The following is a 27,741-nucleotide window of genomic DNA, read 5'->3' on the forward strand; positions in this document are numbered from 1 at the left end:
TCCCTCCGCCGAGACACAACTTTTGCGGTATGCGTTCATTGTTGTCTAAAAATGATGCGCAGTGCCCACCCAATCAGAAACGGTACAGATATTCTGTGATATTTTTTTTATATTTATAAAAAAATAAAATTACAAAAAAATAAAGGATCCCCATAACTTTGATTGGGTGGGCAGGACGCACATTTGGGTGGGCACAGCCCACCCCTGCCCCCCCCTAAAACCGGCCTCGCTTACAGGTGAATGAGACATGGGGTAGTTTTGTTGAAAATGTGCTGTCCAAAATGTCCTGGAAAACTGGACTCCTGCAAATGCGCGTTCCCCAAAGTTTGTGGGGGCGTGGCTTTGGATGGAGCGCTGACGGGAGGTGGAGGAGGGGGTGGGGCTTAGAGGAGGTGCCACTTTCAAATCTTGCTAGCTCTCCAACATCACAGACTATACCTTTAAGGTCTGCTCAATGCAGGTGCCAGACCAATCGTCGCTGGAATACCAGACAACATGGTTCCCATGGGCAGTGAAACGTTCAATGGTCTCTTTGTAACCAGGCAAAGTTTCCAGTTCCTTCATCAGTTGACAGTACAGCCATGCACCTTTGGCATACTGATGATGGCCTGCAGCTGCAAAGATGTCCAGAATCCAGGTAAAAGCAGTATATTATGTCCATGATCAACAAAGAAAAGGGATGCAAATGGATCCAGCATGTTTGGTCCTAATGTTAACTCAAAACGTCCTCACGTTGAATGCAAAAACAACTACAGCAACCATCACTAAACACTGACTTGGTCTATTCATCATGTCAAACAATAAAGAATAAACTATTATCTTTTTTTCTTTTTTTACATATGCTATGTGTGAGTGGGGGGCATTGCCGGGATGAACGATGACCTGGGAAAGTGGGTGTGGCCGTTTTTCCACTAAGGAATGGTTGAAGTGAAAAATAAATACTTGCAATGAACTCAGAATATTGAAAAACCCCTAGTTTGATCCCCCACAAGTTATTTAAGGCCAAATTAAGCATTTTAAAATTTTCGAAAATTGGTTATTGGTATCCCAACTTTGTGCAGTTTTTTACAAAGTTTCCCCCAGGAGTTGAATTTCAACTTTTTAGGACATGTTATTAGACACCTTTAGAAACACATTGGTGAAGAGATTTCTTGGTAACGATTTAGTTCCCAGATTTGCCAAATATCCCATAAGATGACCTTACTACTGCCAAATGCTTCAAACTCAAGACCAAATATTGACTCCAGCTTTTATCTGCTTCAACTGTCTGCAAGTAGCGAGGGAATGGGTCAGACCTGGCCAATGAACTTCTTTTGTCTCCACTATACAGAGTCAAGGTTTTTTTTTGTGTGTAGATCAGTTTTGTTCTCACAGGATGGGCTTCTGGCGAATGAAGAGGCGATATTCACTGAATGTGACAAAAATGGTTCTGGGTCCTTGACTCATACGGGAACACAGTGAATGACTTCATCAGGATCTTTAATTACATTCGTTATTTCATTACTTTGGCTCAAAAAACAGACTTACAAAAATATTTGTGCAGTTTTGTCAATATACGGTTTACTTTGGTTATTTGATATTAAAGCATTTTGTTCCATTTGTTAATGTCTCAAAGCAGTTTTCTGTTAAAAATGCATCAGAATTATTTCTGATGTTCCGCTAAAGGCAAAAAAACACGTATGATACGACACCTTTCTATTTGAGAGGTAATTATTTTTCAAAAACAAAGACACAATCGACCTGTAAACTTTCAACATACATTCATAGAATTAAAAAAGTAAATTACTCCTCCAAAATGGTAAGACACTGTAGTACATGAATGTCACATATTTGCTGTGAAACGCATTTAAAAGACTGTTTCCAGCTTATATATATGTATAATTTTGCAACTTAAACTGGCCCCTTATATGCGGACACAAACAGTTCAGCATGTGGACCACACTCTCGTCTTTCCATGCCTTCTCTTGTTTATACTTCACAGTAGGACTCATCAGCTGCTCAGAAGCTGGCGGAGGACGGCCGGTGTCGTGACAAAAAGTGATTGCGTGCCAGAATCTGATTTTTCTGGCCGCGGGAGCGCGCACAGCAGCCCGTTGAGCAATAGCGCTAAAACGTCAGATTTTCAGATTATGAAGCTCAAGAATGAGATCCAGTCATATTTAGGCAGAAACAACTTTTCATTAACTGTATTTGGCCTTCAATCAATTTTTGGCAGGTAAAAAGACCCATTTTCAGGGGAGAAAAATCAGATTCTGGCAGGCAATCACTTTTTGGCACGATACCGGAGCTTATGCTTTGGATTTCGCTTTTTTCTGCAGCCGGGTTCGCGTGGGCTCGGTGTGGATCAAGGGCTCCTGGATGACTGACGCAGGGTACTTCTTGCCCAGCAGCTCCACCTCCACCTTCTGTCCGACGGAGCACAGCTCCAGGGGCAGGTATCCGAATGCCAGGCTCTGCTGGCTGCTGTAGCTGTAGGCTCCGGACGTTGTGTTGCCGACCACCTGTTGAGACGAAGCAAGTGAGGACAACCACAAAAACAAAAAAACCCAATCAAACTGAATACAATCCCGTGACTTCCTCGTTGCCGACCTTGTCATTGAGCCAGATGGTCTCGTTGCCTTCAGGGTCGATATCACTTGTATCCACGGACAGGTATGACAGCTTCCTCTTCAGACCTTTGGCTTTGATCTCCTGAAGCGCCGCTTTGCCGATAAAGTCAGCAGGCTGCTCAGACACACGGTTGCAAACTCAAGTCCAGCGGCACAGGAAAAAATTACAGGAACTTAGACGTGGCCTGGCCATTTGGTAAAAGAAACACATTACCTTGTTCAGTTTAATGAAATAATCCAGCCCTGCCTCCAGAGGATTGGTGTCGCAGTTCATCTGTGAACATCAACAAGTTGTAGTTAAAGAAAAAAGGCTGAAGCTGTGAAACCACACATCTCAGGTTCATTAAGTATTTGACAGGATGAAAATGAAAAGAAAAAGGTCTTTTATGTCTCATGTAACTGGTGTGTGTTTGTGCGTGCGTTTACCTCAGCCCCCCAGCCTCTGAAGCCCTTCTCCAGTCTGAGCGAGGACATGGCGTAGGTGCCGAAATTCTCAATTCCCTCACCTTTCCCTGCATCCATCATGGCCTGGTACACAGCTGCCATGTTTTTCTGGTCGATGTAGAGCTCCCAGCCCAGCTCACCTGCACACCAATGAAGAAATCACAGTTAGAACTAAACAAACACTGGATAAATAGTGTTTTTTTTTTGTTTTTTTTTTAGCATGTAGGACAGCGCCCCCCTAGGACAAGAAGTGGACACGCCTGCTTTAAATCTGTCTTTCCCCAGATTCTCAGAATCTTTTCAGATTAAAGCGCACTCTAGATGCTGAAAGACTTTTGCACTTCATCAAGTTCTGGATTTGTTTACATTTTCTAAATGAAGCTGATCCGTCAAGTCAGTGAAAATTGCATCTTTTTCACTTGTGTCTGTTAAACAAAAGTTTGGCCAAATTAAAAAAAAAAGAAGACAAAATCAAGTTTTTGTTACATTTTAGGAAACTTAGGAGCTTAAAACTTTCCTGTTCAGAAAGGCTTTCCCTGGTCTTTGTTAGATGTTTTTATTATGTTTTTTATGCTTTTTTTACTTCTGGTCTTTTATGTGTCCTGACTTTCCCTTGTTTATGTAAGCACTTTGAGATTATACATGAAAAGTGCTCTACAAATAAAATGTATTATTATTATTATTATTATTATTAAACTTCACAACTAATTGTTCAAATTTGGTCCATCTACTGAATTAGAAAGTTGCCCCTCTGGGAAGAAAAGGCGCAAATACAGACATGTGTGCGCACATATACAAACACAAACAAACCAAATGAGATTAAAATAAATAAATAAATAGGTTGAGAGCACTACCGGTGTAGGAGATCCTGATGGCCCGGACAGGAATACCAGCCAGCTTGACAGTCTTACACTGGAGGAATTTGAAACCTCCATCACTCATATCCTCATCTGTCAGCTTCTGGAGAACCTTCCGGGAGTTCGGTCCCGCAATACCAAGGACGCCGATCTCGTCTGTCACGTTACTGACGTCCACGTCATACCTGCCCTCTGCAACTTCTGCTTCTATCCACCTGAGTGGAGTTCAAATCCACGGAGGAAAAAGACAAACAAACAAAAAAAGCAAGGCGTCATCATGAAGCATGTGCGCTCCTCACGGCACTGGGTGGATTCTGGCCACTAGGGGGCGCTAGATCACACCTTTCAGACTTTTGTGGGGGAGTTTTTGACGGTGAAGGCCTGGAGATGAATGTTTTAATATATGGCTTCCAACTGGAGCAAATGTAGGGTCGTTGTGTTAACAGCTGCTGGGAGGTTTTAGGTTTCTGTGGTGTTAAACAGACTGTGAGAGAGTCGTTTAGCACCATCAGAGGCTCAACATTGGCCTGGCTGTGTGCAGACCATACAACAATTTTAAATGTTCATCCAAGCTTGCTAAGAAGCAAGAAAAAGCTGTATAATAACGTGTTCTTCCATATAAATAGTTCAGAAATAATGCTGAACTAAATTAAATTCAGATGAGAATATCAATTCCCCAAACAGTATTTACGGTGCAGCTGGTAAATAAAAACATAGATATATATCAAATGACTCAAATTCATACTCAGAATCGTGATATCTCTGTTGGCCAATACCATGTTAAGTTAAAACGTAAAGCCTTCAAACATATAAGCTTAATCTGAGGCTGCAGTTGGCCGATTTCTCTGCTGTTCAGACTACACTCTATGCTGTTTTTGAATCAGGAGTCTTGAGGTTGTTGTGGTTTTCACACTATGTGATAAGTGGGTGTTAGGGAATCATACACTACATACACTAACAACATAGCTATATCTGACAGCAACTTTGTCAGCAAGATGGTCTCGAAAATCCCATTTGTCACCGAAACGCCAGCGAAAAATGGAGGAAACTACTCGTGAAGCAGGGGTTGATTATTCAATAAAGGTTTGAGCGAAGAACAACAGACATGAGCAGTTCCGCTATGATCTCTTTAGAACATTAAGGAAAAAATAAAACACAAAGAGCACGGCTGAAGGAATGATTCACTGCGGATGAGTGTTGCAGAGAGAGTTGAAGGTGAGCAGTGAAAACAACAAAAAAAATGTAATGAAAAAGCTGCTTGCTTGTATTGTGTTATGATGTATTGTGTCTCATTAAATGTTTGGGTTCTCGCCCTCTTTTTTCGCAGGTTTTCAATCAGGTTTCTTTTCATCATTTCCTTTAATTGGCTGCAGCTCAAATGGGAATTCACCCGACAGCTCCAGATATTTACCTACGGCGTAAGGTACGCGTACTCTACGCCGTAGGCTCTGCGTCGGTGCGACGCGGAACCATAAATCGACGCACACGTGGATGTCGGCGCCGCAGCTCCGCTTCCTCCCGGCTCCCGGCACCGAGGCTCGGCGTGTCCCTCCGCGGTACTCCCGGGGACTCTAGTCCCGCAGCACCAGTGAGTATTTTCACCGGACATTTTGACCGGAGAGATTATAAAATACCGGACTTCGGCATATTTTACCGGACAAAGTCCGGCAATTACCGGACAACGGAAACCCTGAACCAGTCACCGATGTAATGCAAAAGCAGATTAAAGGTAGAGTGAGTAATTCTGCATAATTTTCTATTTTCTATTTTTTCTATTTTCTCATATTTATCTTTTATTTTTTAAACGTTTTTTTCTGGCTTTAGTGATTTTTATTGAAAGTTGTGTGTGTGTGAGGGGGGTAGACTTCATCGTGGAGTGTGTTTTCTTTCAAATACAGACAGACATGACGTCACGCAGACATTTCTTACCCTGCCTTTAAGAGCAAAGCCACTGTACGATTCCCAAGGTACATTTCTCTAGAAAACACCTAATTCCAAAGCTTCAAATGCCACTTCATGCATATCTGAAATTGCTGGTTGATGTCTTTTTGCTCTAATTGACGTCTGGGACGTGTCTTAAACTCATGAATGTTGTACTTTGAGCAATCCACTGTGTAGCACTGAATAATCTGATGAAAGACATTCAAAAGGAAACCAAAGTCCAGAAAATCCACTAAACCAATAGGGACTGAATGCGCAAAAACACAATGCTCAGTCAGAAGATCTCTAGTAAGCAGCAGTTACTGATACCCTGATTAACTGTGTCCCACCTGAGGTCATGCAGCTCAGATCCTGAACCTGTGATGAGCAAGAACTCTCCAGGTGCCAACTGGGTGATGGTGACCTCAGCAAAGACTTTCCCAGACGGGGTCAGCATGTGGCTGATGTTCGTCTGTCCCACCTGAGAAGTCCCAGAGAGGGGTGTGTGGTCATGCTCAGGGTCATTAGTGCACATTAGAGCTACCAGTTCATCATTTCTGTCAAACATTCATATTTGATGGATCATTTCACGCGTGTTCTACCTTTGGCATGGTGTTAGCAAACAGCCGATCCAGCAACTTGAGCGAGTCCTTCCCCTTCACCGTGAACTTGCCAAAAGGTGTGAGGTCGATCACTCCCACCTTCTCCATCACCAGTTTGCACTCTCTGCCAACGGGTCCAAACCAGTTGGTGCGATGGAAACTGGGCCTGAGTGCAGGAACACAAATCAACAGCCATTTCATTCTTGAGTCATTGGTTAGATTTTTTCCTTCAATGCGTTTTTTGCTAAGATTTTGTTACGAGTTCTTTGTAAAGCTGCAGCAACGTTATTATTACTGAAATTGCAGAGTTCACTTCAGTTCAACTCACTTTCACAATTTACAACTCAGAGGTTGCATGGTTTCATATAATCTAGTTTAATCCAAATCATATTCCAATTCAGTCCAATTCATTGTAATTCATGCTGTGATGGAAAATGTAGCCTCGGCCACATGACTGTTATTTAACCTTGGCCTGAATAGAGTGTACAGACTAATACTTTGCCCCCAAAAGATTAACTCTGACGTTACAATGATTTGTCTTCCAGAATCATCATTTATGTCTTAAAGTCATTATGCTTCCTTTGTCCTTCTGCATCGACACACCTGATGTGTAAGATTCCTGATATTGAACAAACTTACAATCTGGGTTAAGGAGGCTGACAGCACCTCCACCTTTAAAACCACATTTACAACGTTTCTGATTAGTAAAGCCTCTAGTTAGTGTAAACTCTAGTGTGTTAGGACGAAAAGTCATAGCTGCAGTTATTTCTCAAACAAAGCTTCGTTGTAGATATGCTGCTATAAGGGGGGTTGTTATTTGCTACTGTTTGGCTTAAGGTTTTTTGTCCCACTAGAGGAGTTTATACCTGCCAGTGTTTATGTTATGTTTATGTAATAATTGCTCGGGGGTCATGTTCTGGGTCTCTGGAAAGATCCTAGCGACAACTTGTGTTGTAATAGACACTATATAAATAAAATTGAATTGAATTGAATTGAATATGTTTGTGACACTATTGAAAGCAATTGCTTAATTAAATCTACTGAAATTTGACCTATTCTTCTATTCTATCATATTCTTTGTAACTCAGTTTCAGTCCAGATTTTCACCTAGTTAAAGTAATAATCTGAAATTCAAATTTAAGATTCAGATTGCACTGAATCTTGATTTCTGTGAATTCCACCAATCCCGAGCGAGCATGAGGCTACGGTTAAGATGACAACTTTTATACCCGTGATACCTAAACTATTACAGATATGAATCAAGTGTGTGACTGAAAAAGTCAAAAGTTTGTCTTGAATTCAACCAACTGCACTTGTGCACTTGCATTGCAGCTGTTTAATCGTCTCTCTGGATTAGTTGCAAGCAGTACTCGAGTTGTAAAAAAAAAATCAGGGGGGATGGTGGATTTTATCATATGGGGACAGATAATTTGTGCTGATTACAAATAATATAATATATTACAAATAAGAGCACTGACCAAAACACCTGCAGAAATACTGCAGGAATGGAAAGGGGGGGTGGCAGTTTTACAGGGGGGATGATTTTGACCGTTTTTATTTCAGGGGGGATGCCATCCCCCCTCATCCCCCCTCAACTCCAGTACTGATTGCAAAATTGTTTCTGGACCCACTGAAAAAACTGAAAAGGAGCTCAGTGTAACCTCCCCTCTTAAGTCAAGACAGATATGCATTATTCTTTTTTACCAACAACAATCCTTATTCTCATGCATTAAAACGTTCACTTCTTTGGTATTTTATAGTTTGAAAAAAAAAGGTAGATTATAAGGAATTTTATTTTCGCACATAGAGAAGCACTGTTGCTAGGTAGCGGGCAGTCAGAATGTGGTCGTATAAGAAGAACTGCACTCTGCTTTTTGCAGAGTGCTCCTGAATCATCTTTTCCCTTCAAACTGCACATTGAAAATAGGCAGAACCAACTGGCTTGTAAACTGGCTAGAAACACGTCCACTTTATTCAGAATCAGTGGAGATTGACTATCCTTTGGAGCCACCCCAGTGGTCGGTCAAGGAATTGCAATCTGAACCCCGTTCCTAGTTGCATCCAATGAGCAAAGGTGATGTAACCACTTGGCTCAGAAGTTGGTCAGCACAAAATTTTGAATCATCTACTGTGGTATACACAAATGTGATTAGTAAAAGTCATAAATTACTGTTTTGAGTGCAGAATAATATTGGAGTATTATATGTAACACTACCAGAAACAGTAGCTCTTCTTTGGGGTAACGTACTATGGCTTGATTTGACTTGACTCGGGATCTTTTAGCACACAAATAAGTTAGCCACAGTTAGCATATATGTTAGCTGTTGGCTAGAAGAGTATCCAACAGCTAACAGTAGTTACACTGTTAAAAGAAGGCACAACAGGGTTTTGGCGATTCGACAAAATAAGAATGTAGTTCCTTGTAGGCCTATGTACCAGCTTATGATATTGTTGCGTGTCCACTTAATGCACAATCTTTGTACCCAGTTAGCGCTGCTTCGAAAAAATGTTGTTCCTACTATGCAAAAATTAAATTTTTGGTTCTAATTTTCCTTTTTTTTTCACTTACACTAGAAGTAGCAATCCATTTCCAGTGACTATGCTAAGCTAAGCTAGCGGAGAACTTTGTCAGGCTGCTTTATTGGAAACACCAATCTTTAAAGGGATACACCAAAATGTTGATGTATCCCTTTAAAGAAGCCACTAGACCAAAGTTTAACACGTTCCTCAAATCACAGCACAATCAGATATTTAAGAATAAAAAAAAAACCTTACTTGTATCCAATGTCATCTCCAGATTTGTGGAAATAGTGAGGTTGTTCCCAGCCAGCATGAAAGCCATGGGATGCTTTGTCTTTCAGCAGCTCATAAACACCACTCGTCCTGGAGGTCGGCCTGCCAGCAAATCGCTCCTCCTTGGGGTAACCGACTGGTGAGAGCAACGCAAAGAGGCTTATTGACTGTAAAATCAGATGGCTTTCTGTCAGTGCTGGAAACAGTTACGTCTTGTTTTGTGTTCCTTACCCACGTTGTTGAAGCCATAGGATTCTCTTGCTTTGGCACACATGAAAGGTACATCTGCCCACTTGCCGTAGCGATTGGGGTCACATTCAATCAGGTCGTAGGGAGGCTCTCCGTTCTTAATCCAGTCACCCAGGAATTTACCGATGCCACCAGCATGGATAACTCCATACCTGAACAAAAAAGGTACAAGTACTAAATATCATTGACCATATACAATCACAGTTTCTTATAATTTCTTAATAATGTTTCAGTGAAATTGGTTGACACTTTGGGATTATATTCGGAACGTAAATCGGGCAGGTTGGCAAAGTTTGAGGTAGGAAATCCAGCTGAGGAACAGCTGGTGTGTGTGTCGAGCATATTTATGTGCCTTTTAACCAAGGTTAAGGAGAAAATTAGCCCGAATTTGTAGTGACAATTGCAAATATAAATACACAGGAGCAGGGAAACCAACCAAGATTTTGGGTTTCAAAAACCTCAGAGGGCCCCCGGTATGTGCACGTCCAGTAGGGATGGGCGGTATGGACTAAAAAATGTGTCACGATAATTTCTGGTATTTGTCCCGATAACGATAAAAATAACGATAAAAAAAATACCAATTCAACTCCACCTTTGTAACTATAAATCTATCTCGCTCTCAGATCCGCCATGTTTGTTACACAAAAACGTCATCAATGGGAATTTATTCTTTCTTTCTTTCTTTCTTTCTTTCTTTCGGGCTCATTTCTCTCTTTCTTTCTTTCTTTCTTTCTTTCTTTCTTTCTTTCTTTCTTTCTTTCTTTCTTTCTTTCTTTCTGGCTCATTTCTTTCTTTCTTTCTTTCTGGCTCATTTCCTTCCTTCCTTCCTTCCTTCCTTTCTTCCTTCCTTCCTTCCTTCCTTCCTTCCTTCCTTCCTTCCTTCCTTCCTTCCTTCCTTCCTTCCTTCCTTCCTTCCTTCCTTCCTTCCTTCCTTCCTTCCTTCCTTCACGTACGTTGTGCGTCAATTTAACGCAGAACCATAAATCAGCTTTACACAAAAATCAACAGGAATTTATCGTTTTTACCGCGAGATGACAAATTCTTACCGTGGGGAATTTTTTTGACGGTTTATCGTGAACGGTAAAATATCGCTCATTCCTAACGTCCAGTACCAGCCAAGAGTGAGTTGCCGAGGTGTTAGCTGAGGGCTCTTAGTTCTGATGATTCCTTTCTGATATTTTAATCCTGCTTTTTAACACCACTTTTATTAATTTATTATTTCTGAGATCTTCATTTAAATGTCGTTTGCAAAGCATGTGTACGAAATGTCCCACACAAACAAACTTGTCTTCCTGATATCAGGCCAACTTTTTTTCAAGCCAGACGTTAAACTTTTGGATGCCGTTTCGTGACGGGTAAAATATTATCCTCTGAGATAAGACCACAGATCTCTGAATTTAGGGTCTATAAGAAAAACAAATAAAAGATTATGTCATTTAGAAGTCGGTGAGTTATACAACTTTGAGCCCTGTTTATTTTAATTACTTCATTTTTTTCCCCCCCTGCAATATATTCTCAAGGATGTACCATTAAATTATTAGTTTGGTTTATCCCACTCTATGGAAGAACCACATGGGGACATATAGATCTGCTGTGTTGACAAAAGAGACCCCAACAATACTGAGTGGGGACAATCTGACACAACCTGTAATACCTCTTTGTCTCAGGTGCACTTCTTCGTATGTTACTGAACAAGACTGAACTTTCTTGTGACACGCTGCCCCCATGTGATAAGAATTGGTATTGTTACATAAAGTGCCTTTAATTTCTTCCATAATCTATTTGCAATTATATACTTTGTTCTCTGAACACATTGTTATACATACCAAATAAAATTAGCATGAATAGACAACTATTTTTTCACCTCATAGTATGAAAAACAATTCAACACCACACACCCAAAGCCAATTGCGGTCCAGTAGTTGCGGACTCCGTGGTGCGGTCCGACCATAGGCAGCAGATCAGGAGTGTATGTGATTGGTCCAGACACAATATTAATAATGTCAGCTTTCTTCAGCACCGGGACCATCTCCATGGCCATCTCAACATGTTCCATTATTCTGTCGAGGTCCGATTCAAACAGCTCCTTCCCGAAACCTAAAACAACCAGACGGGGCACAAGAGGGAAAGAAACATAGTAACAAAAGAAGTATGAATTTAAGCATTCTGAATAGATCATCCATTGCTCACACACCTGGAGGTACTCCCTCCCTAACCCAAGAGTCCTGTAGCACCATCTTCTCCATCCTCTCATATGGGCCAAACAGTAGGCCATCTCTCTCCTGACGCAAGTAATAAGACCCCTCCAGATCCCTGATGACAGCCAGCTCTTTCTTCAGAGCCTTCACCTCTGGTACCGTTGCAGTCACAACATACTGGTGATGCACTGGGATGGTGGGGTGGTCAAAGCCGATCATTTTTCCAACCTCCCGGGCCCAAAAACCTATAAAAACAAACATAATGGTAATATATTAAATGACAAAATGAAGCAAACAGCTGTGATAATTAAACTAATCATCAACATAAACGTTGCGTCCGCTCTTTCTTGTCAACAAAGTAAATGAATTGGAGTGACTATTCTGTGATCATGTCTAAAGTTCTGGTGAAAAATGTTGTTATGGCCCCCCTCATAGCAATATTCGGACTCTCGGTTGACTCCTCACATATCAGCCCCGTACAGTCAGAAGTATTGGCTTTCACATCTCTTTTAGCTAGACGTCGTATCCTACTCTCATGGAAATCCCCCAAGTCTCCGTCTATTGCTCTTTGGCTTAGTGATGTTATGTTTTTTCTAAAATCTGAAAAGGTGAGATATTCAGTAAAAGGCAACTCATCTAAATTTGTTCGTAAATGGCAATCTTTCGTAGATTATTTTAACTCATTGAAGACTCTACCCACCGACTGATCCCTCCCCCTTACCTTAATTTTCTTTTCATTTCTTTCATTTATTTACTTGTTTTGATTATTGTTATTTATGCTGCATTTTATGCTTTTTTTAATTATTTCCAGTTAATGGGATATTAGTGATGGGCATTTGCATTTATCACTGCATTTGTTTTTGTATGCCGCATTTGCTCATCCATTACTCTCCTCCATTGTTCATTTGTTGCTCATCATTTTTTATTTTAACTCTACAGAGACTCTGTTCTTAGTTCTGTGTGTTTATAAAAAAAAAGGGACAATGTATAATGCATAATTCGTATTTTTGATTATTTGTGTCCATGTTGTCATTGTATGTTGTTTTTTTTCTAAAAAGATCAATAAAAAAAAAAAAAATAAAAAAAAAAACAAAGTAAATGAATTATGGGTGATGTTCGTGTGTTAAAGATGGTAATTGAAATGAGACATAAATTGCATATAATGTATGACAACAGTGAGTAAGGGAGTAGGAGTAACTGCAGGGTTTCAGGTGGAAGTGGGACTGCATCAAGCATCAGCCCTGTTCTCAGTATTATTAGCAATATTGTAGCCATCTTGATTGTTTTGGAATAGTGGCTCTATGAGTCCCCCCCTTGTCCTGTTATGATTGGTGGTCTTGTAAAAGCCAGCTTTTCTAAAAATAAAAATCCCTTTTTGCCCTCTTGGTCCCTGCATGTCAATGGAAAATCGACTAATAGCTTACACAACGTCATAGTAATGTGTAACTGAGTTTCTCTCTTCTGGTGCACAAACAAAGGTTTGACAGATTCATCTTCCCAGAATCCTCTGCACCAGTTATATTACATACATCTCATACAGACACCTAGAAATGAACAAACACACCAAAACAACCAGCAACAGAATCCATAACTCAAGTTTAAACTAGATACATCTGGTAAATAAAACGGTTACACTGACCACGAGCATCGGATATACAAACATTTAGAGGACAAACAAAGAAAGCAGAGAGCTGCAACCACGTGTTTAGTTTAGGGGTTCAGTAGAGTATAACTTGGACTGTAAATGAGCAGCTACTAAACAAATAAGTGGTGTTTTGAGTCTCTTGGTGGGACGTGTGAATGTAACGTAGAAGGAGCTGGAGGACTGAAGACTGTTGATCTTTGCCGTTATTGCAAATGTTTTTTAACCCGTTTAATTAAATGTGTGTATATTTAAGTCTGCAACTAATCGCTACTTTTACATAATTTGTGGGTTTTTCTGATTCGTGAATCCTCGCAAGTTGACGTTGCATACATTCATTTCAATGTCAGCAGTTGTTAATGCAAAAGGTGACCTGCACCGATGCCAAAAGCCTTTACGCAGGGCGGATTTAATGGATAACCAAGGAAAAACAAACAACATGAGGGTGAACCTAAGCAAAACTAAAGAAAAAGTCTTGGTTTGTTATTAAACTTTATCCCAGTTTATGAATGGAAACTTTAGCAAATGAGGCCTTTTAGTTCAGGAAGTTACAGCTCAGTCAGCCAGTATTCATGACATTAATGGCTTTCTGCAGTTAAATTTTACAAACTTAATTTAACAAATGATCCACATGAGCTCTGTAATATGTTACAAGGAAAGTGAAAAATTACACTGCCCAGCTAAAAACAAAAATAAGCACCCTGTCATTTTTTGTTGCACCACATACAAAAAGGTTACTTTTATGACTCCAAGTTGTTGTACCCCCTATAACATCAATTTGTTATAGGGGGATGTTACAACATTTTCCATTCATAAATAGGCTTTGAGGATCTCATATTGATTAAAAATACAAAGCAAAACAAAACAAAAACATACTGCTCTAGACTTTATAGCCACATCTGAAATGAAGGAGTTTAGAGTTGAAGATGGTACTTAAGATGATACATATGTTGTATATAATCTGTACGACAACTGTGAGGAAGGGAGTAGGAGTAACTGTAGGGTTTCACGTGGAAGTGGGGCACCATCAAGGCTCGACCCTGTTGTCAGTTTTGCAGTGAAATCTTGTCATTAAAAGGTATTATTAGCAACCCTGAAGCAATCAGGCATCGCATAAGTAATAAAGACATACAGGAGCGTCCAAGACGCATAAGGACAGAGGATAACCAGATTAATTTCAGGATAATTTCAGGACCCTTCCAGCTTGCTGGGTCACCTAATCCCCTAGGCCAGTGTGATTACTGGTCCCAGCAGAGCTTTGCTAGTCTTTCTTTCAGCTCTGGCAGCAGAGACTTGACCGGAACGAACGTGAGGTTACAAAGGTTAGCACATGGTAAGCCAAGCAAACCAAAATAGCTAACTTGTAAAGTGGGTGTGTTCCAGGTCAGGCGGCATCCATTCCCACCAACATGAAGTAGAGCAGTAAGACCAAAAAAGACCAGGTCCCCCAACATCAACATAGCTATCTGCCCATGGTTCCCCAAGACCCCCTGGAGCAGCAAGCAGGCTACATACCTACAGGAGCCCCAGGAGCCCCAGGAGCCCCAGGAGCCCCAGGAGCCCCAGGAGCCCCAGGTCCCCCAGCAGCAGCATGGCTATGTGGCCAAGGAGCTTCAACATTATCCCTAGAGGCCACATTATCGGGCCATGCAAACAGGCTTTGTGGCCCAGTGGCCTCAGAGGCCACACTATCTTTTCCCAAAGCCACGCTATCAGATGAAGCAACTAAGCCCAAACAGGTACAGCAGCAGTGAAGAAATGAAAGCAGGAACCACAACACTCGGACAATTAAATTTCTTCCTAAATTTGAAAAAAAAATAGAAATAAAAAGCAGTAAAAAAAAACAAACCACAAGGGTTTATTCCAGTTCTTTGTATACAGTCTATGATAATGATCACATTTAAGGTCACGTACCAGAAAACAGGACCTTGATTTTAATTCATTAGTAAACTGAATTTGTGGAAATTCGATCTTGGGGAGGGAGCAGTTGCTTGAACTGAGAGTTCAGGATGAAGCTTCAGTCGGTATTAAAGATCAGGAGAGAGAACATTTCTGCAGATTTGTGTTGGTTATGCAAGCTCAAGAGAATAGCTGTTTGTGGTTTTTCCTTGATAACTTAAGCACAATTAATAAAAAAAAAACAGCGATAGTGTTTGGGGGTAAGGTCGCTGCTCTTCCTTAAGAGTCATTTTCCACCTGGCTATGATGTATGGGAGCCTTTTGTGCTCCAGCTGCTCGTGAAGCAGAGACATCTGTTTTCTATCTGAAGAAATCTGCGGAACAAAAAGTGAAAACGTGGTGGTCATAAGTTAGGACAAGTTTGCGGTTGGAGCTGCAAAGGTCTACGATGAGCCACATGACATCAAAAATAGAACAGCTCGTCATGAGACAAAGAATGGGTGCAAACCAGCACAAGTGTGACTTTTATAGCAAAGATATGAATCAGATCAGTCCAGCTACACTACAAACTCTATGATCTGTAAAAAAGCAGCTGGTAAAAGCACGTCTGGTCAGGAGGTGTACATGTGCTGCTGCTTCAAGATTGGATGAAATCTGAACTGCTGGCCTGTTTGGATTGGCTGTCCACATACGGTAAAGACAGAAAGACCAGCAGAAACTGGCTCCGGGAAGAGTTCAGAACATGCAAATACACAGAGGAAAAGAAAATTGTGAAAGCAGCTGTAGACTATTTCTCCTCCTGCAAGTTCTTTCGAAGGTCTTAATGCCAAACGTTCCCACGTTAGGCACAAAACTTTAAATGTGCATATCTTCGAAAGTTTTGACTGCAATTTGTTTATTTGCCATTTCATTTTAACTTGGCTGTGGCAAGAAAATGAAATGAATGGTGAAAAATCGCCATGGCCTATATACTGTTATCTGTTACACAACACATGGAGGAAGAGAGGATGGTGTGTGGAAGGACTGGAAAAACAAAAAAAATAATTTTAAGCCCTGCCAGGAAAACAAGCAACTGGAGCAAGAATGAAGCGAGTCATTGCCAACAAAATCCCCCCAGATCTGGTGTGGCCCAGTTTAAGCCAAAGGCTGAACCCTGCAGATAGTGGTCTACGCGAGCAAAGGTCTACTGCCATGAGGCGCTTGCAGATAAGATGTTTCACTATCTGCGCTGGAGTAAAAACAAAAATCTTATAGCGAATGCCTGAAATCACTCACTACAAAACTTACTATATAACAAGTTTGATCATTTGCAGATAGATTTTATGTCCACTTCATGTAATCATGTTAAAGTATCCCATTATGCACAATAAAAAAACACACAAACCATAAAAACAATAATGCACTGTGCCACAGTTAAGATGTGCTAAAACGTTTTCAAACAAAATCACACATTTTAGTGCCTCATCTGCAGAGGTTTGTATCGTTATGGCAGCAGGTTTGACTCCTGACCTCTGGTCACCTTTGCTGCATGTTACTGCCTTCTCTCTGGCGTAGTTGTGGTGAGAGAAAAAAACCCATAAAATCTAACATTTTTAATATGAAACAACATCATTTTGCAACAAAAATTGCTTGATGCATTTAGTATTTCTTGAGCAATGCTGGATCTGTGACGGATCAAAGGAACGTGCCTGGGGAAACGATGAGGAGGAAGCAGGAACATCAGTTTCACCCTGACGTGGTTCAATGCCTTTAATGTCTTTTGTTTCTAGCTGCTTTAAGACAGTACGAGTGGAAAGAGACAAAGTGGCAAAAGTAAAAGGAGATAGAAATGCAGTTCTTTTTAAAAACTAGATTTGTTCCTATTCTGATAAAAGCATCCAAACCGCAGGCGATCATGTCAATGTACCAACAGACAGTGGTTGTTTTTGTTTGTCTCTGTTCCCATTAAAGCAATAACGACCAGCAACTTGTTTATTCTTGAAGTAGGCAACGCTGGTGGTTTCCAGGGGTGGTAAAAATGTTGTTTAATGGAAGGTGATCAAGTTTATTAAACATTTAAGGAGCGATCAGATGAAAGGACAAGAGGTCTTTGATCAACATGGAGGAAATAAACGGCAAAACTGCTGCTGCACACACTGGCTTTTGCTTTTTAGAAATGAAAAGTTTTTTCAAAGAAAGTGAGAAAAACACAAGAATAACAGACAAAAAAGGTCACCGTCTATCATTGAAAATGTTGATCAATGATGACTAATTGAACATTTGAAGAAATGGAGCGCCAGTCTTTTCTCTTCGACTTTTGTCACCACCCGTCATTAAAATGTCGGTGAGTAAAACAAGCGCCCTTCTCTGAGATAAGCCCATCTCTTGGCCTAATGAAAAACTAGAGGCACCTGAGCTCCTTCATATTTCAGCAGACATGCATAGCAGAGAAAAGAAGAGTTGTCCAGCTTGATGGCTCGATGTAAAGATGCTGCTGGAATAAACTGTGCGTTTGATACTATGCTGAGTGAAAATACTACAAGTCACGCCCTTTGTGAAGAAGTTAAAACTAAATACTCTAACACTTCTTCAAAGGTTTTCAATCTATTTTACTTATTTCAGCTGCTTCATCCAACCACTGAAATCTGAAAAAGTGGAGAATGTGAAAACTAAACTGAACAAAAGACTGTGTGAGTTGTTCTGAGTGTCCTTTAGAGAAAACCAGGTCGTCAGTTTGAACTGGAGCTGGACTGAGCATTTTAACTTTAAAATGTGTGAGTGATACTCTGGTAATATTCATGTGATAGTCGTTCAAGCATAGTATTAAATAAAACAAAAAAAATAATAATCAAAAACAACACTGGTATGGGATTGGATACCCAAAACCCAGGACCCATGTTCTGAAGGGAGAAAAAACGGTACCGTAACATGTCTATCAAAAACAAAAGGTGTAATCCCGCTCATGCAACTGTGAAGGAGCATCTCTGCAAACCAGATATTGAACCATTGGTGAAAAAAGAAGTGTGTTACTGGCAAACACCTCATGTTACATCATCAGTTCAACCGTCAACGGGCTAAAAGCTTTTAATAGATTCATGACCATTTAGAAAGATTTAAATGATGCTTTTGTTTCTGTACCACAATTGTTATGTTTCTACTATTTTTCAATTGAATTTTGTGTTATTTCATCTTTCTGCTAACAAATATACACTGCAATGTTATAACAATATAAATTCCTTTTGGGCATTAATAAAATAGCATTTAGTTCAATTCAATTTTATCCAGAAGTATAACACCCAAAGAGGATGTTTCATGAATTTTGATCAAACATTATTTCTGAAAGACTAAGTTCAAACATTAGTTTGAACTGAGATAATTTTGGTTTTAAAATAAATATACATTAATGTAATAGATATAAAACACAATAACTAGACCAAACGTGGACGCCAACATTTGGACCAGCATGTACCTGAATATATCTCCTTTGTTGATGAAGAATATGAATGTTTGAAACACAAACCTGCCGTGTTGACGATTCGATTTGCTCGAATTGTTCCATGAGGCGTCTGGACGTCCCACTTCCCATCAGATGTCGGGTTGAGGGCAGTGACCGGCGCTGGATTGTAGATCTGAGCACCGTACATACGAGCTCCAGCAGCCAGAGCCATTGTCAGAGAGTAAGGGTCAATGTGGCCGTCACCGGGGGTGTAAAGGCCTGCCAACACCTAAAAACCATTCATAACCCAGAAAAATAATTAGGTAATACTTGCTGACTTGAAGTTTTGTTTACATGCTATGACAAAGGTGAAGAACTGTTTGCCATCTTTTCAAAAGTTACTTGCAAAGATAATCGTTAAACAGCTTTGAAATGTTCAATCCTGAATTTTTGCTGTTTCTTTTGCTCCCCAAAGGGCTAAGTGACTAAAATAAATAAAATATAAACTACAAATAGTGGACTTCTTTTATACTCCAACCAGGGGTCGGCAACCCAAAATGTTGAAAAAAAGAGCCATATTGGACCAAAACACAAAAAACAATTATGTCTGGAGCCGCAAAAAATGAAAAGTCTTGTATAAGCCTTAGAATGAAGGAAAATGGTGAAAGTTGAAATGTCGAGAAAAAAGTCGAAATGTCGAGAAAAAAGTCAAAATTCTGAGAAAAAAGTTAAAATGTCGAGGAAATAGTAAAAATTTCGAGAAAAAAGTCGAAATGTTGAGAAAAAATTTGAAATGTCGAGAAAAAAGTCAAAATTTCGAGAAAAAAGTTGAAATGTCGAGATTAATGTTGAAGTACAATTTCGAGAAAAAAGTTGAAATGTCGAGATTAAAAAGGAAAGGAAAAGGGAAGAAAAAAAAGAGAAAAAAAAGGAAAAAAGAAAAAGAAAAAAAAAGAAGAAAAAAAAAAGGGTCAAACATTTTTGAAAAAGCTCCAGGAGCCACTAGGGCGACGCTAAAGAGCCGCATGCGGCTCCAGAGCCGCGGGTTGCCGACTCCTGCTCTGGACAGAACAAACAGCCTCTGTAACTGTTTTTGCAGCCGGACGTTTCTTGTAGCAAAGCCTGTAATTTGTGGAAACTCAAAAACTCACAAGACTTTAAAAGTAAAGTGTTAATGCTCTGACATTATGAGCCTAAACCATGACACCATGAATGAACATACCGCTCCATTACATCGTACAAACCTTGTCAATATTAAGCAGAGGAAAGTACTCGTGGACTTTCTCTGGTCCGATGAAGTACTGAGGTGTCACGTGCCAGTGTGTACGGGTCATCTGGTACCTCATCTCATCCACACGAGCCGGTGTTGAAGCAATGCGTACGCTGCCAGGTTGGTGAAAACCCACCGCCTACATGGAGAGACAAATTCAGTGACATGGCAACACATGCAAACATGTGTAAAGAATAGACAAAAGATGAACGAGGTGCCTCACCTGTCCAGTTTCAGCCTCCAGGGTCTCATACAATTTAATACTGTCATAATGGACCTTCTTCAGGTTGATGCCTGGATGGTAATATGTTGTCAGACCCGCCTGAAATACACAGTTAACCATGAGTGTAATTTGACTGACAATGACATGCTCAGGAGCATAATGTCCTTGCAAGCGCTGGCTATCTGGATGGTGTCCAGCCAACAGTAATAGCAACACATAACCTGGCCAGCTATTGTTCTTTTCCTCTGCCATACAAAGAATTAGCCTGGTATCTCTGGATTTGAGATTGATTTCAAAATAGAAGTACCAGCAGGAGCAGAGGAAATTGGATCAGGATGGAATTAGATGGGCCTACTATCAGTCACAGAAACAATGTATGCGATCATTGGCTATTAGTAGGGCTGGGCGATATGGACCAAAAGTCATATCTCGATATTTTCTAGCTGAATGGCGATACTCGATATATATCTCGATATTTTTTCTGTGCCATAATTGGGGTTTCCCCCAAAGCATTATAGCATAGCATCTCTGTTAGCTTCATTTTTTTCTGAGGCAAACCCTTAAAAAAAACAGTCAGTTTTAATACAAAGCCTCGTGCCAAATGTCACACAGGTACCTTTATTAACAGAGATCTGCACAATATCAAAATGTATAAAACAAATGAAATAAAAATAAACTGCCTGCATATATAGAATAAAAATGCTTCTTGAATAAAATAAAACAAATATCCCTTTCCTGCATAACAATTAAATTAAAATACACTGTACAATTAATACAATGTAGACAGTAACAGGCAGACTTTTCAACTGAGGTTGACAGTTGTGCAAATAACAAAACATTTGTGCAAATCTGAAATAAAACATTCAAGTCAATTTGTCACAAAATAAGCTATATCAAAATCAAAAAAAAAAAAAAAATCGATATAAACGATATTGTCTCGTACCATATCGCGTTTGAAAATATATCGATATATATTAAAATCTCGATATATCGCCCAGCCCTAGCTATTAGACAGTTCTGTATGGGTCATCCCATAAAGCCTGACTCTGCTCTGTTTGGTTTGGTACATTCTACACAAGTGAAAAACCTGTGAAAAAAACTTTTCAGGGAAAATCTGGATGTTATCCATCCAGCTTTGGATGTGGCAGATGTCATATCTAGGAATATGGAAAAACTCTAATTCATCCCTAAAAAAATGGCAATCCAAGGCTGAAACCAGGAGGCAGAGGTTCAGCCTGATAGTTTCTTTTGCAACCTCTTAACCACAAGGAAGTGACTTTCAACTTGCTTAAATGAAATGTATTAGTTTGGGAAGATAGTGTGACTTATTAGAAAGGACTTCACAAACCTAGAACTTGCTTCTTATTCATCTTAATTAGAGAACAGGAACAACTCAAAGTTTCTTTTCAGTGCTGTAACCAGGCTGAGTAATCGTCACCGATCTGTTAAACACAGCGCTTTTGTATTCTGTTAAAGAAAGATTTCAAAGTTAAATCAACTCTAAGTCTAGAATTAGATTATAAAGAGTGTAAACTTTCATTACAGACCCAAACGTCATAAAGTGAAGCAGTTTTAAGTGAATAAAAAGTATGTTTGCAGCAAAATGGCAATCACTCTTAGCACCAACTGCAATTGACCTACGTCAAAATAAATAGCTATTTTAAGCCTCTGACAAAACTTAAAATATCATTCCTATTGAGTGTTTGAGTAGATAGGATTCCTACAGACATTTTAAGTTTGTAAGCATAAATATAGTTTAGTATTTGTACATGCTTCTCCCTCTGGAACGCTGCCACATTTATAAGTCTGTACATGTCGACTGCCGAATGTTGTGCAAACTACTGTCAACAATCATAAAAGGAAGAGTTCATGGCCTCTGCTTTCAAAGAACTGCATCAGTACTTAAATATTAGGTAAAAATAGGCAAGTCATAGAATCTGAGGCCATGAACTCTCCTTATTTTATGTTGTAAATCAGAGTGCTAAGAGTAATTGCCATTTTACCACAAAAAACATTATGTTGAGAGCTGATTCCTGTTGTTTCGGTCTCTAATAAGCATTTACTCTAATTACACTGCAATAGCTGTAATACACTGTAATAGCAGACCTAATGTTGTTTTAATTACAGAAAGTTCCTTTAACAGAAAACACAAACAACTCCAAGTTTCTTTTCAGTGCTGTAGCCAGACGACTCTGTTGAAGCAAGTATTCAAGACTATTCCAGCCAGACTGCTGCAGGTTTTTCCATGAATTAATAGTTATTTAACTGCCAGTGTAGTATACAATATTCAATTAATACTTCCCTGCTTCTCATTCAGTGTACAGTTTATACTGGAACAGGCTCCAGTACCCCGAGTGGGATCAGTAGCTTAAATCTTACATCTGACAAGTCAAAAAAAGGATTAACAGCCCAAGAGTGTGGAGCTTGTAAATGAACCTCAGATGCCTGGGAAAATGTAAGGCTTGACAGCTGACGAAACAGTGTCACGTGTGCAGGACACGAATAGAAATGGCAGTAAACATCTCCACTACATGAAGCCGTCGAGGAAGGACTACTTCAATCTTCCAGTATTACAGACTTAGCACGACAATTAAACAATATGATGTTTGCATGTTTCACATTCTAGAAAATTCTAGATATTCCCAATTTCCAGCATCCAAATTCAGAGGATCAACATTGTATTGTCATAAATTACAGAAACAGGAAGCATTTTAATGTTTTTGACTAATGCTCTCTCAAAAACAAGTAATATAAGCTTGTTCATTTGGGTTAAATTGTTAAGATGTGGTTTTATTTATCATGGTATTAGGATCACATAACTTTGGGTTGTGATCAAATGAGATGGACATTTTCACATTTTTGTATTTACTCTGCAATTTTATTGATCATAAAGATAATCTAAAAGCTTATAAACCGAATTGTTATGTTAAAATCAGGAAGTGTGACAATTTAGCTATGGGGATATTTGTCTCAAATCATCTGGGCTTCTCAGGTTCCTGTATCAGAGGCCAGTTCAGACCAGCAGGGTCTTCATTCTGAGATGGGAAAATAAATAAATAAATAAATCAAACAGACTTAAAAGTATGGACATACAGCGTGCCAGGTGGATCCAGCCGTCAGCTCAGTCTTCTCCAGCAACACCACATCCTTCATCCCAGATTTGGCCAGGTGATAGGCCAGGCTGACCCCCACACAACCACCACCAATGATGACAGTGTCTGCAGTGTCCTTCCATCGCTTTCCCAAAACTGTGGAAGTGTTACTAGAAACGACAGGAAGACAGATGCTAGAATCAGAATCAGAATCAGAAAAAAGTTTATTGCCAAGTTTGTTAAACATACACAAGGAATATGTTGTGGTGATTGGTGCAATACAATACCAATATGAAAGCAAATATATAAAGAGATAAATAAATGAAAATGATTGCAGCTCCACATGATATGCATAGGTGTGCTTCATATCAATAGTGTATTAAGAAAGTGCTGCATCTTGATACTGCTGTTGCATCTCAACAGGGAATCATACAGTATATTTGTATGTTGGATATAAAAGTTTATAATGCACTAACTTTAAATGCAATACCTGAGAATGAAGCATGCATACCATATAATGTTTTGTTGCATACATCAATCCCCTTTGAAACATTACAAGTTTTAAAGGTAGCTATCCCCAACTGATTATAGATACAAGCAACGGGAATGTGGTTGATGAGAAGTCCTGTTAAAATCACATCTCACCTTTCCTCTGCATGTTTCCTTGAGGTGCAACTGATGGTCCTCAAAGGGAGCCGAGCAATCCCTCCCCGCCGTGCCAAATCCTTGCGCAGCTGAATACTGACGAAGTTTAAAATCCGAGACATAATTCAAGTAATCTAAGGCGAAAAAAGCCAACAAATGAAACTCAAAAAATTACCATGCCCCGCTGCATGGACCCCTGGACTGTGTCCGGCAGCCGCAAACATGCACTTTTTGCAGTGACAGGCGCTTTGGCACGCCCAGAGGCCGAAAACGAAGTGGGGAAGAAAGTTTAACCAGAGTTAACTATTTAAGCGCCGAAGCTCACGTTTGGGTGAATGATAAAAGTACTGACCACCCCGTTAAAAACTTCAGATACAGGGTTAAATGGCCATTTAAATAGTCTGTTTAGTTTAATGCAACAAAAATTAAAAAAAAAAAAAAAAAAATTGAAGCTCATAACATTTTTTCATGAAAGGGAAAAGCTTAAATATGTTTCATTTGGGTGATAAAATTAAAAAAAAAAAATAATTAAAAAATCTAAACTAAAAAATCAATTTAAAAAATAAATAAATGAAATATGTTTAATTCGATGCAATGAGTTTTGAAAATAAAAAGATAATAAAGAACTCTTAAAGAACTGACTTTGCAACTTTTTTTTTTTTTTTTTTTTAACTGACTTTGCAACTGGAGCGCGGTCGGCTCAGGTGTGACGTCATTCCGATTCCAATTGAAGAGTTCTTCTGACTTATAAAGTAAATGGAAATCATTTAAAGTTTTTGCTCCATTTCTACTGGTCCAACTGTAGAATCCAACTGCTTCAACACAGAAAACACTAAACAAACATGACTGACAAATTCAAGTACACTAACATACCGGGTGACTTCTTCCTGCCATCATCCATCACTGAGGCCGCTGTGTACCTCCCTACTGCCCCACATGGCGGACACTGGTATTACAGCACTGGACAGAGCGAATCTAGTTAGTTAGATAGCTAGTAAACTCAGTAGATAAATACAGCCAAATACATAGCCATCATTTTGTTTCTTCTCTCTCTCTCTCTCTTGATATTTCTAGATTAACTATAGTGGCTCACAACATTGTTATGTTGTCACACACCCATAGTCACATATTCAGTGTATATTCCAATATTTAGATAAACATTTAGCATTCTTGTTTCACTGCTGCTTCTCTTGTATTTTTCTGTCATTACAAGACAAATAAGGGTTTTCTTCTTCTTCTATAAATGAATAACAACAGCCAAACAATGGCTAGCAGTGGTAACAGCCAGTGTTTTGATGGGTTCATTTTTTTGACTTTCCAACGGGAACGCATCACATTTTCCTGAGGTCAAGCTTTCGACTTTAAAAGTAAAGGAAAAGTATCCGGCGTTGGCTTACATCTGCTTTCCATCTGTAGCACAACTTCAAAAAATACAATTCTGCTACTACTTGCAGAATCTCAGAAAACACTAGTCCAGTTTCCTCATTTACATGTTCTTGTTTAGCATTTCTCATGTCTTGTTTCATCCGCCTTAATGCAGACGTACAAATAAAAATGTTTGCTTCGTAGTAGTGGATGTGTTGGTACTCCCTTTGTACTAAATACTGTATAAAGTGTTGTGAACTGGTATTGTTTACAATGTCTAGCATTGTTAATGGCTCATCTGACATTTCGATAACGTTCTGGTGTCCGTGTTTATTCATATGTTTATGTTTTTTTCTGATTTTCTACCTGGAAACTTGGGCGTGATGCCATTCCCAGTTGCGAATACTTCCAAAGTAAATGGATCGCACCTTAAATCTCGGAGCTTCATTTTTATGTTTGTTTTCATATGTATTTTGAGTGAAAAAAAAGATAGATGATAAAGCAGGTTACGGATCAGAACAGGTCACCATTAAGCTACTCAATGGGACAGTTCTCCATCAGACCATTAATTTGTGATTTGCAGTTTAAAGTGGTGAAAGTGGTGAGAACACAAGTTAGCGTCACAATAGCTGACAAGCTGTAAAGAATTTAGGACGAACCCTCAAAAATATAATATGCTCAATCCGGTTGATAGACCAACCAGATGCAGGGCTCAAAATAAATACCAGCCAATGTACAGTAAACATAACTTGATACCTCGCGTAGCGGCAGAACAGGTCGGTGACGCTGCCGGTGCAACTCCACTGAACGGTCTGTAATAGGTGTTTGTATCTGAATTATGTAAAAAGAAACGTAGGTCAAAAGAATTGTCCTGGAAGTGTTTGTCAACTGCAGTCTGAACATTTATCTCTGACTGATCCTTGAGCCTTTGGCTGCCTCGAGCTCACCTGATTCGGCTTCTGCAGGTTTGAACTGGATGTTTATTCTGATAAACCGTTGAGAGAAAACTCGAGGTAAATCCATGTCTGAACTATACGAAGCATGTATTCAATGATTAGGCTCACAATAAAGACTGTGGGAGTCGACATGGAAATAAATTTAAGAAATTTCCCACATCATGAGATTCAGAGATAACAATTTATTGATGTTGCAATTAACTCAAGAATGAAATTAAACTGTATTCATCGCCACAGGGAAATTGCTCACATACTCTCGTGTGCAGTTGTTCCACATTCTTGAAGGCCTGAAAAACATGTGTTATCTTCGAGGGTTAACTGACACCCTTTAAGCATGAGGTTTAACTGAATGTGCTGGGACTGAGAATGTCAGCCCTGCAGATCCTTTGCATTTCACATTTGCTCTTTGGACTATTTTTTATTCAAAGTGATAAAAGATTGTGTACAGACCTTGGCTGCCTCAGCACAGGAAGACATCACCGTGGTTATCTGGACTCAAGTGTTTTTATTTTCTGTCACTAAATTAATTGTCTAGTAGTGCTGACTGAGGCCACTCAGCACTACAGATGACAAACTTACAAGCGCAGTTGAAAATCCAAGAGATGTTTTGATTTAGGTTACCACTGTTTTTGTTATTTAAAATTACTTGACGTCACCACATTCATTCAAAGCAAGATTTTAAACTTCTTCCAATGTTTTTTGCTCTGGTGGATCCTGTAATCCACCTTAATCCTCCTAGGTCTTGCTTGTTTTTTGTTTCCGTGTATCTGTGTTGCCTTTGTCTTTTATATTTCTGCCGATTTTGTTCCTTTCAGCCATATTCCATTCAAACACAATCTGTCACATTCAAAACTGTTTCCAGCTATACAAAACATACTGTACCAATCACAGCAAGGTGGGGGCGGGCTTTATGTGATGCGCCAATCAGGAACATCCAAGAGCCAAAACTATCTTAGTTGTCTTCAAAACAACTAAGATACCTTCAGAACTGCAAATAACCAATAACAGTCATTCACCAGCCATGTCGGAGGTATTTTGGTTGATGCTAGACTGGATCTCTCTGCTAACATCACATGATTCCTTTCTTTGATTCATTGACACTAACCCATAGTAATCAAGGTCTTTTTTCAGGAACCAGACTAAAGTTGTTTTTTTCTTAGAACAGCAGTATATTTGTGTACTTTGTACAATCACAACCCAGCTAGCAAGTAAACATGTATTCAGAAACATGTGCAGTTTAATTGAGCATAAAATAAACACTGTGTATGTTGATGTGACTTATCAGAATGGACCATAGCTGGATTTCCATTACAGTTTTTCGCTAAACAAAAATGACAATTCTGAAACTGCGACAAGGTACTGCAGCATGGGCGGTGTTTCCATTGACTGGTGTTTGCAAATAAACGTCATTTTGAAAAATGTTGTCCCACGAAAAACATTTTGATGAGCGTAACTCTCCAAGACTCTCGTTCTGCAAGACTTCTCTTCAAAACAAAGAAGAAGAAGGATGGGAGCATCTTTAGTTTTGGACAAATTATTGCAACTACTTCTGTTGTGGAAAT

General features: G+C 39.5%; 1 protein-coding gene across 1 annotated transcript; it reads right to left on the reverse strand.

Annotated features, from left to right (window-relative positions):
- Positions 1 to 1,462: 1,462 nt before the first annotated feature.
- dmgdh (dimethylglycine dehydrogenase) lies at positions 1,463 to 24,075 on the reverse strand. Its single transcript, XM_061733912.1, has 16 exons — positions 23,859 to 24,075; positions 23,215 to 23,383; positions 20,122 to 20,220; positions 19,873 to 20,037; positions 18,713 to 18,917; positions 11,669 to 11,917; positions 11,373 to 11,571; positions 9,457 to 9,626; positions 9,208 to 9,361; positions 6,433 to 6,598; positions 6,181 to 6,311; positions 3,908 to 4,125; positions 3,036 to 3,193; positions 2,824 to 2,883; positions 2,590 to 2,724; positions 1,463 to 2,501 (listed from the first exon to the last, which is right to left on the reverse strand). Exons 1-16 carry the CDS (start codon positions 23,978 to 23,980, stop codon positions 2,289 to 2,291), a joined length of 2,613 nt encoding a protein of 870 aa, XP_061589896.1. The 5' UTR covers positions 23,981 to 24,075; the 3' UTR covers positions 1,463 to 2,288.
- Positions 24,076 to 27,741: the final 3,666 nt, after the last annotated feature.

This window comes from Cololabis saira, chromosome 11 (assembly GCF_033807715.1).
Source record: "Cololabis saira isolate AMF1-May2022 chromosome 11, fColSai1.1, whole genome shotgun sequence".
Classification (NCBI taxonomy): Eukaryota; Metazoa; Chordata; class Actinopteri; order Beloniformes; family Belonidae; genus Cololabis; species Cololabis saira.